General features: G+C 41.4%; 1 protein-coding gene across 1 annotated transcript in view; it reads left to right on the plus strand.

Moving 5' to 3' along the window:
- Window positions 1–9,263, plus strand: part of IGFBP3 (insulin like growth factor binding protein 3) — a 39,150-nt gene extending 29,887 nt beyond the window's left edge. Inside the window, exon 5 of the mRNA XM_073678351.1 lies at window positions 8,618–9,263. Within this exon, the coding sequence (XP_073534452.1) occupies window positions 8,618–8,743 (126 nt within the window). The 3' untranslated portion in view covers window positions 8,744–9,263. The remainder of the gene's footprint in view (window positions 1–8,617) is intronic.
- The last annotated feature ends 260 nt before the right edge of the window (window positions 9,264–9,523 follow it).

Genomic DNA, 9,523 nt, shown 5'->3' on the forward strand with positions numbered 1-9,523 from the left:
GTTCATGGCATAGGTCCGAGAGCGAGGGAGCTTGGGTGCCACCGGGTTCCATGGCCCGAGCAAACTGTAACGGATCTGGGAGGTGGAACCTCTGAGCAACTATACAAAGGGGCAGTCCTTGTAAGGAAGCGGGTGGATCCCAGGGAAGGCGGGCAGGTAGTCACGGCAAGTGACAGGGACAGTCTCTGGGTAGATGGGCAGGAAGTCACGGTAAGTGACGGGGACAGTCTCTTGACAGGCGGATGGTCACGGCAAGTGACAGCAGGGTAAGAGTCTCTGGACAGGCAGGTGGTCACGGCAAGTGACGGCAGAGCCTCCAGGTAGGCTAGCAGGCAGGTAGCAGGTGAGCGCTCCCAGGTGAGCGGGCAAGAGTCTCTGGACAGGCAGGTGGTCACGGCAAGTGACGGCAGAGCCTCCAGGTAGGCTAGCAGGCAGGTAGCAGGTGAGCGCTCTCAGATGAGCGGGCAAGAGTCTCTGGACAGGCAGGTGGTCACAGCAATTGACGACTAAGCCTCCAGGTAGGCTAGCAGGTAGGTAGCAGGTAAGCGCTCCCAGGTGAGCGAGTAAGAGTCTCTGGACAGGCAGGTGGTCACAGCAAGTGACGGCTAAGCCTCCAGGTAGGCTAGCTGGCAGGTAGCAGGTGAGCGCTCCCAGGTGAGCGAGTAAGAGTATCTGGACAGGCAGGCAGGTATCAGGCAGGTACTTCCTGGTCCGCAGGCGGACTGATCCATAGACAGACTGGCAGGTGCTGGAGGCAGACTGTCGGACCACAGGATAGCAAGCAGGTAAGCAGATATCAGGCAGGAATCTGGCAGGTGACTGGCAGGTAACTGGTAACGGGACCTGAGGGCTGAAGCAGAGTTGAAAGGCTTTGCAAAAACATTGCTCGGACACCTCCATTTTGGAGGAGGTGCCTTATATATGGTGAGGTCCTCCGGCCATTGGCCGGGGACTCCTTAGGACGGCGCGCGCGGCCCCTTTAAGAGAGGGGGAGCGCGCGCGCGCGCCCTAAGCACAGGAGCCGGGAAGCAGCGCGCGCTGCCAGCAGAGCGGGAGGAAGACGCCGGGCACGGAGCGGAGAGGTGAGGGGAACGGCGTCCCTGCCTAGCAGGAGGCAGGGACGCCGACGCTACACTGGGTTCCTCCTAATGCAGGACAATGCCAGACCTCATGTGGCTGGAGTGTGTCAGCAGTTCCTGCAAGATGAAGGCATTGAAGCTATGGACTGGCCCGTCCGTTCACCAGACCTGATTCCGATTGAGCACATCTGGGACATCATGTCTCACTCCATCCACCAACGTCACGTTGCACCACAGACTGTCCAGGAGTTGGCGGATGCTTTAGTCCAGGTTTGGGAGGAGATCCCACAGGAGACCATCTGCAACCTCATCAGGAGCATGCCCAGGTGTTGTAGGGAGGTCATACTGGCACGTGGAGGCCACACACAATACTGATCCTCATTTTGACTTGTTTTAAGGACATTACATCAATGTTGGATCAGCCTGTAGTGTGTTTTCCACTTTAATTTTGGGGGTGACTACAAATCCAGGCCTCCATTGGTTAATAAATTTGATTTCCATTGATGATTGATGATTTTGTGTGATTTTGCTGTCAGCACATTCAACTTTGTAAAGAACAAAGTATTCAATGAGAATATTTCATCTATTCAGATCTAGGATGTGTTATTTGAGTGTCCCCTTTATTTTCTTGAGCAGTGTGTGTGTGTGTGTGTGTGTGTGTGTGTGTGTGTGTGTGTGTATATATATATATATATATATATGTACATATATATATATATATATATATATATATATATATATATATATATATATATTATTAAAGAATAAGTTTTTCCTTTTTCAAAGCTTGTTAGACTGAGTTCACTCATCATTGTATTTTTGTTACAGCATAATGTAAGTGAATATGGTTTTGGCAAACCCAATTAACTGTCAGCAAAGCATTTTAGGCATACTGTGGATTTTCACTTCTGCAGCATGCCCTATTTGTTGAAACACTGTAGCGTTTACTTAGTAAGGTCCATTGTGCTGTCCATGCCTGAGGAGGAAATTTGTGACTGAGACACTATATTTTAACATTTATTTACTTAGAAAAACATTTATCACTTTTTTTTTGGCACTAAACAGACATTGCATTTTAAATCCTGGAGACATGCTGACCTTTTTGGCTACATGCTTGGCATCTAACTTGGGTATAATTTAACTTAGCATGGACAATATGTGCCATTTTCCTCTTGACAAAAAATGTTGGCAATAAATCATGAACCATGAAATCATTGCTATTTTAACTGGTATGCTTCCACTAGTATCTTAGTGTCTTACAGTTACAGTAGGATACCTGTCCTAAAACATTGTAACTTTAAAGGGTGTGAAAAAAGTAGATTTCAGCTTACCACACCTGCAAGTATTCATCCTCTGGTGCTCCGAAGTCCACTGTGAGAGATTGGCACTCTGTCTGTCTTACAAAATCAATCTGGTTTATTTAATGAATAGTAAAAAAAAATCTGACTTGTTTGGTGATATTACATCTTCTTATTCATAGTCTAGGGAACAAGTGCTGCTCCGCTATTTATACCACATCCCACGTAACTGACGTCAGATTAGGAAGTTAGCACAAAAAACTACTTATTACAATAAAAAATACATCTTAAAAACATACATGAACGATTAGTAACTATCTCATGGGGGTTAATGTGTCCTTGATAGTGATACATTAGTTCATTTAAACACTGAGAATCTAGTTTTTAGAGTGAAAATCCAGAAAGAGGCATCTTCTACGATCCTCTTCTCTTAAAGTGTAACCATTGTTTTTACTATGTATTTCATGAATCACTCGTACACAATAAAATAAGCAAGTTTGTAATATATCTTATCAGAGAAATTTGCTTCTTCCGCTGACCAAAATGATCAGTCATTATCAAAATACCCAATTTGGAGGTAAAATCTTTATTCATTGAAGACAGACTTTCCCATTACTGAGAGAGGCAATGGCAGGTGTTAGTGATAAGAGGAGGGTGGAGCTCCTCTTATCACTGCCATCTCCTTTTTCAGTAATGGGAAAGTGTCTTCACTGAGTACAGATTTTACTTCAGAATTGAGAATTTTGTTAATGACCAATTTTGGTAAGTTATGAATTAACCACTCTCCTGGGTTGTAACCAGGAGCAAACCAATCCATATCACAGACTGTGCATCCAAGCCAGAGCGGGAGGGTTTCCACCAATACCCACGCCTAGTTAACTTGGATGTGCAGCCCTTGATGCACATTCAGCTTTAAAGTATTGCTACGCAGAGACCTGGCAGCTCCCTGCACCGCAGTACACACCGCCAGCCAATCAGAGGCCGGAAGCTTATGTCGTACTCCCATCATAGGTAGCACATGGCAGTGACGTTATGCGCTGCCTGTGGCAGGTGAGCCGAAGTCAGCTGTCTGTGCGCCGGCCATGGGAAAGGTTTCCACACTTGACAGTTGGAAGGTAAGAATCGTTTGTTCTTCACCAACACATGTCGAAAAAAAAACATAGTTCATTATTACTGTAAGGGGCTAGTATGGGGCCATTATTACATGCATGAACACTCGTATCTTTATAAGATCTTTAATGCTACAGGAGCTATAAACACTCATGGCTGAAAATGTTGGCACCCTTGAAGCTGATCCAGAAAACAAAGTATTTCTCAAAGAAAATTATTGCAATTACACATGTTATACGCCTTTATTTCCTCTTGTGTGTATTGGAACAACACAAAAAAGGAAAAAAAAGTCAAATTGGACATAATTTCACATACAACCCCAAAAAATGGGCCAGACAGAATTGTTGGCACCTTCTTCACAAAATTGTGGGTAAACAACTTTGTTTCAATCAAGCATGTGATGCTCATTCAAACTCGTCTGTGGCATGTAAAAGTTTAGACACCCATGGTCAAAAGTAATGTTATTGTGAACAGTTAAGCAAGTTGAAGATGAAATGATCTCTAAAAGGGCTGACGTTAAAGATGACACATTTCCTTTGTATTTTAGGCAAGAAAAAAAATATAGTGTTTTTTAAATTGTAAAAATTACAAAAGGGAATATGGGCCAACACCAGTTTGGGCACCGTGCATGGTTAATACCTAGTATCACCTCTTGTAAATGCTTTTTGTAGCCATTCAAGTGTCTTTCAATTCTTGTTTGAAGGATTTTCATCCATTCTTCCAGTTCTGTAAGATTCCTGGGTCGTCTTGCATGCACTTCTACTTTAATCTCTAGCCACAGATTTTCGATGTTCAGATCAGTGGACTGTGAGGGCATTATAAAACCTTCAGATTGCACCTTTTGAGGTAGTCTATTGTGTATTTTGACTTGTGTTTAGGATCATTATCCATTTGTAGAAGCCATTCTCTTTTCAACTTCAGCTTTTTTACAGATGGTGTTATGTTTGTATCAAGAATTTGTTGAAATTTCATTGAATCCATTCTTCCCTCTACCTGTGAAATGTTCCCGTGTCATTGGCTGCAACACAACCCCAAAACATGATTGACCCATTCCCACGCTTAATGGTTGGCGAGATGTTCTTTTCCTGAAATTCTGTGCCCTTTTTTCTCCACACATACTTTTGATCATTGTGGCCAAAGACTTCTATTTTAACCTCACCGGTCCACAGGACTTGTTTCCAAAATGCATCAGGCTTGTTTAGATGTTGTTTTGCATACTTCTGATGCTCAATTTTATGGTGACAACGCAGGAGAGGTTTTCTTCTGATAACCCTTCCATAAAGGCCATATTTGTGCAGGTAAACATTGGAACAATGTACCACAAATCCAGAGTCTGCCAAATCTTTCTGAAGGTCTTTTGCAGTCAAGCATGGGTTCTGATTTGCCTCTCCAGCAATCCTATGAGCGTCTCTCACTAAAATTTGGCTTGGTCTTCCAGACCTTATCTTGACCACCACTGTTCCTGTTATCTGCTATTTCTTAATTACATTTTGCACTAAGTTTTCAAGTTGCTCTTTCCAATCTCCGTATAGTCTTCTGCTTTGTGGGCCTCCACCATTTTCATAGTGCTAGGCAGCTGCTTAGAAGAACACATGGCTGCTGTTTTTTGGCACAAAGTTAGAGGAGGCTTGGTTTTTATAAAGCTGGGAAATTTGAATGGCCTGGCCTTTACTAACTAGGATAGTGAATAATCCATAGCAAGCTAATTAATGTCTGAAACCTTGGTAAAATCTGAGCACACAAATCTCCAAGGGTGGCCAAACTTTTGCATCAGCCCAATTTTCCTTTTTGAAATTTTTAAAATGTGTTTTTCCTAAAATACATACAAAGATAATGTGAAATAACAGTAATTTTGACTAGGGGCGCCTAAACTTTTACATACCACTGTAACAGGTGTGGGCAATATGAAAATCAGTTGACTCAATCTTTGCATTGTGTCTGTGCCACACTAAGCATGGAGAACAAAGAGGATTAGAAAACTGTCTAAGGACTTGTAACCTTGAGATTGTTGATATTTTAAAACCATTTTAGTTCTCAAGTCCATCTCCAGAGATCTTTTGTTCCTTTGTCAACAGTGCCCAACATAATCAAGAAGTTTACAACCTTTGGTACTGTAGGTAATCTCCCTGGATGTGGACGGTAGAGAAAAATTGCTGAAAAGTTGCAAAGCAGGATAGTCTGGATTATGGATAAGCAGCCCCAATCAGGTTCCAAAGAAATTCAAGCTGTCCTGCAGGCTCAGGGTGCAACCATGTCAGCGCAAACTATCCATCGACATTTGAATAAAATGAAACGCTATAGCAGGAGACCAAGGAGGACCCATTTCTAACAGACATTAAAAAAGCTAAACTGCAGCTTGCCAAAATCCTTCTGGGAAAGAGTCTTCTGGACAGATGAGACCAAGACAGAGCTTTTTTGGTAAAGCAGATTATGCTACGGTTTACCAAAAAATGGAGTGAGATCTATAAAGAAATGAACACAGTACCTACAGTCTAATATGGTGGAGGTTCAAAGATGTTTTGGGGTCGCTTTGCTGCCTTTGGCACTGGATGCCTTGAATGTGTGCAAGGCATCATGAAATCTCAAGATTACCAAAGGATTTTGGGTCACAATGTAGTGCCCAGTGCCAGAAAGCTGGGTTTGTGTCCTAAGTCATGGGTCTTCCAGGAGCACAATGACACCAAACAAGAAGCAACTAGAAATGGATGGAAACAAAGCGCTGGAGAGTTTTGAAGTGGCTAGCAATGAGTCCAGATCCCATTTGGAGAGATCTTAAAATTGCTGTTGGGAGAAGGCATCTTTCGAATATGAGACCTGGGGCAGTTTGCAGAAGAGGGGTCCAAAATTCCAGTTGAGATATGTAAGAAGATTATTGATGGTTTTAGGAAGTCATTTGATTGCAGTTACTTATTCCAATGGGTGTGCAACTAGATATTAAGTTGAGGTTACCAACACTTTTGTCCAGCCCATTTTTGGGGTTTTGTGTCAATTTGCATCCAATTTGTCATTTTTTTTGTGTTGTGCAAGTACACACAAAGGAAATAAATGTGTACTTGCAATAATTTCTGGGAGAAATACTTCATTTCTTGTAAGAAGGGTGCCAACACTTTCAGCAATGACTGTATCTAACAATCATGTAGGTGGGGGGCCAGGTCTGAATCTTGCATCGAGTCTCATCAGACTTTAGTGACACCATTGAATGTAACTCCTTTTGAAAAGTGTCTGGCCAGGCACTAATTGTTAAACGCTGTGAAAACCGGCTGTACACTAGGAAAGATAAAAGCTCTCATTGCAGGAGAATGACAGCAGATAGAAAAAGCAAGTCAATTGCAAACTTATATTCACGCTATCTAACTCACTAAAGCAGTTTTAATAACTTGGGAATACCCCTTTAAGTTTTTAGCTTAGGTGTGTGAGTTCCAGTACCACCTTCTATATTAACCCCTTAATGGCCTAGGGCATATTAGTACACCCTAGGCCATCACCCCCGGTTCAGCGCGGGCTCTGGCGCTGAGCCCGCACTGAACCAGGCACATGTCAGCTGATTCTTACAGCTGACATGTGCCCGCAACAGCCGCAGGTGGAATCGCGATCCACCCACGGCTGTTAACCAGTTAAATGCCGCTGTCAATCTGACAGCGGCATTTAACAGCACCGCGCCGGAAGTGTGGTATTAGCCCCGTCCATCGGTGACCCCGTCACGTGATCGCTCATCACCGATGCGTGGGCATGACAACCCGGGGTCTGCAGCAGACCCCTGTGGTTGTCATGTCTCACTTGCTATGAGCGCCACCCAGTGGTCATCGCCTCTGTGTAACACAGCCGATCAGATAACTGCTGCTTCTAGTCTCCTATGGAAACTATTGAAACATGCAGAAAGTGGGGAAAAAATATTTTTAAAAATCTAAAAGTTTAAATTGCCCCCCTTTCGCCCCATTCAAATTTAAATAAAAAAAACATACACATTTGGTATCGCCGCGTTCAGAATCGCCCAATCTATCAATATAAAAAAAAGAATTAATCCGATTGGTAAACGGCGTAACGATAGAAAAATTCTAAACGCCAGAATTACAGTTTTTTTGGTCATCACAATAACGGGCAATCAAAACATCACATCTGCCCCCAAATAGTATCAATAAAAACGTCAGCTTGACGCACAAAAATTAAGCCCTCACCCAGCCCTAAATCCCGAAAAATGGAGACACTACGGGTCTCGGAAAATGGCGTGTTTTTTTTTTTTTTGTTTAAAGCAAACCTTGGATTTTTTTTTTTTCACCACTTAAATAAAAAAGAACCTACACATAGGAGAATAATGGCAGGTTAGTTTTATCATTCCATGAACATGGTAAAAAAACAAAACTTGAAATTGCATTTTTTTTTTGCAATTTCACCACACTTGGAATTTTTTTTCCCGTTTTCCAGTACACGATATGGTAAAACCAGTGATGGCATTTAACCCTCAACTGGTGAGGTGGGGTTTGCCACACCCCAGAGAATTTTTGTTCGGCTGCCATTCATTGAAAAATGCTGGTATGAGGATTCGTGTCTCACTAGCTTCCATCCATTTGTGGGTGTCAAAAATTTGTTATACTCATGTGTAATCAATCGCTAATAAGAAAACGATTAAAAAAAACATGATCTTTGCATTTTCTGTAAAAATAAGAGATTTCTAAACACTGGGGTATAGGAAACCCCACATCACCAGTTGCGTGACAAAAGCCCCACCTCACCAGTTGAGGGTTAAAAGTTCAGCTTGTCCCGCAAAAATAAGCCCTCACATGGCCATATTGACGGAAAAATAATAAAATGGCTATGGCTCTGGGAAGAAGGGGAGCAAAAAAACGGAAAAACCCAATGTTGTTAAGGGGTTAAACTCTCAGAAAAATTTAAGAGGCCTGAAATTGGCGTTGTATTTAGAAAATACCTTTAGGAATACCACATGGAAAACATTTTCCCATCTAACATAACAGGAACCGACTGGGGTTGACGACAATGTGAAAAGAGCAGTGGATTTGAAGTTAGTTTGATAGATCTATCAATCTATCATTTATTTATTTTTTCTTTTTAATTATTCATGTTTAGGAATCCAAGTTTTAACTTATTCTATGTGTTCATAATTTTATCTTGCAGTGTCGTCCATCAAAAGGCAGAAAGAGAGGAAATTGCTGGTGTGTGGATAAATATGGACAACCTCTTCCAGGATATGATGTGAATAACAAGGGAGACGCCAACTGCTATAACCTGGAAAGCAAATGAGTTTAACAGATTGCTCCATTGATGGTTAAAAAGACTGAATTAAAAAAACAAAAGCTATTGGAAGAAATAGAAGAACATCACAATATTACTTGAACTGAAGCTGCAAATGAAACTTAACATTGAAGTTGAATATTTTACTATATTGTGGACATCACAGCTGAAACCTGCCACTGATTATCTTGCAGCTTTATCTCTGAATTTCTATGTATTCTGCACTATTAACCCTAAAAAAGTGACCTTGGGGGTGAGGGAAAGCACTTCACATTGGATTTAGGGAAAAGACCCCTGTGACCAATTCAGTTTTGCAACAGATCAAGCAATCATTACATCTCCTGGATTAAGTTGTGTTTTTTTTTTTTTTTCTCTTTTCAGCAGCTCTTTTGTGAAATTTATCTGCACGGGTATTTTTTTTTCCCTTTTTGAAGATTTGCTATTTTCTTTCTAAATATATTATGAATATTTTTAGTCTGTATTTAATATATTTTTATATAAACTTTATTTAAACATAAATTATACTTTATTGATCCACTAAGCCTCTTTATTTATAGCCATAGTGAACTTAAACTGATGCAACTCCATATAAATTTTACTTGAAATAATATTTTGACTATGAAAACTATGAGTATTGTTCAATATGCACTGCAACTGCTTATCTCTATTACAGTAAAATGGGATTTAACAAAATCCTATACAGAGAGTGGACAAAAATTTGAGGATTTGCTGCAACTTTATTTAGACACGGTTCTCTGCAATGTCAATGTGTACCATGTAATGGTGCTT

Source organism: Phyllobates terribilis, unplaced genomic scaffold (genome assembly GCF_046119375.1).
Source record: "Phyllobates terribilis strain yellow unplaced genomic scaffold, ASM4611937v1 Scaffold_4__5_contigs__length_816908805, whole genome shotgun sequence".
NCBI lineage: Eukaryota > Metazoa > Chordata > Amphibia > Anura > Dendrobatidae > Phyllobates > Phyllobates terribilis.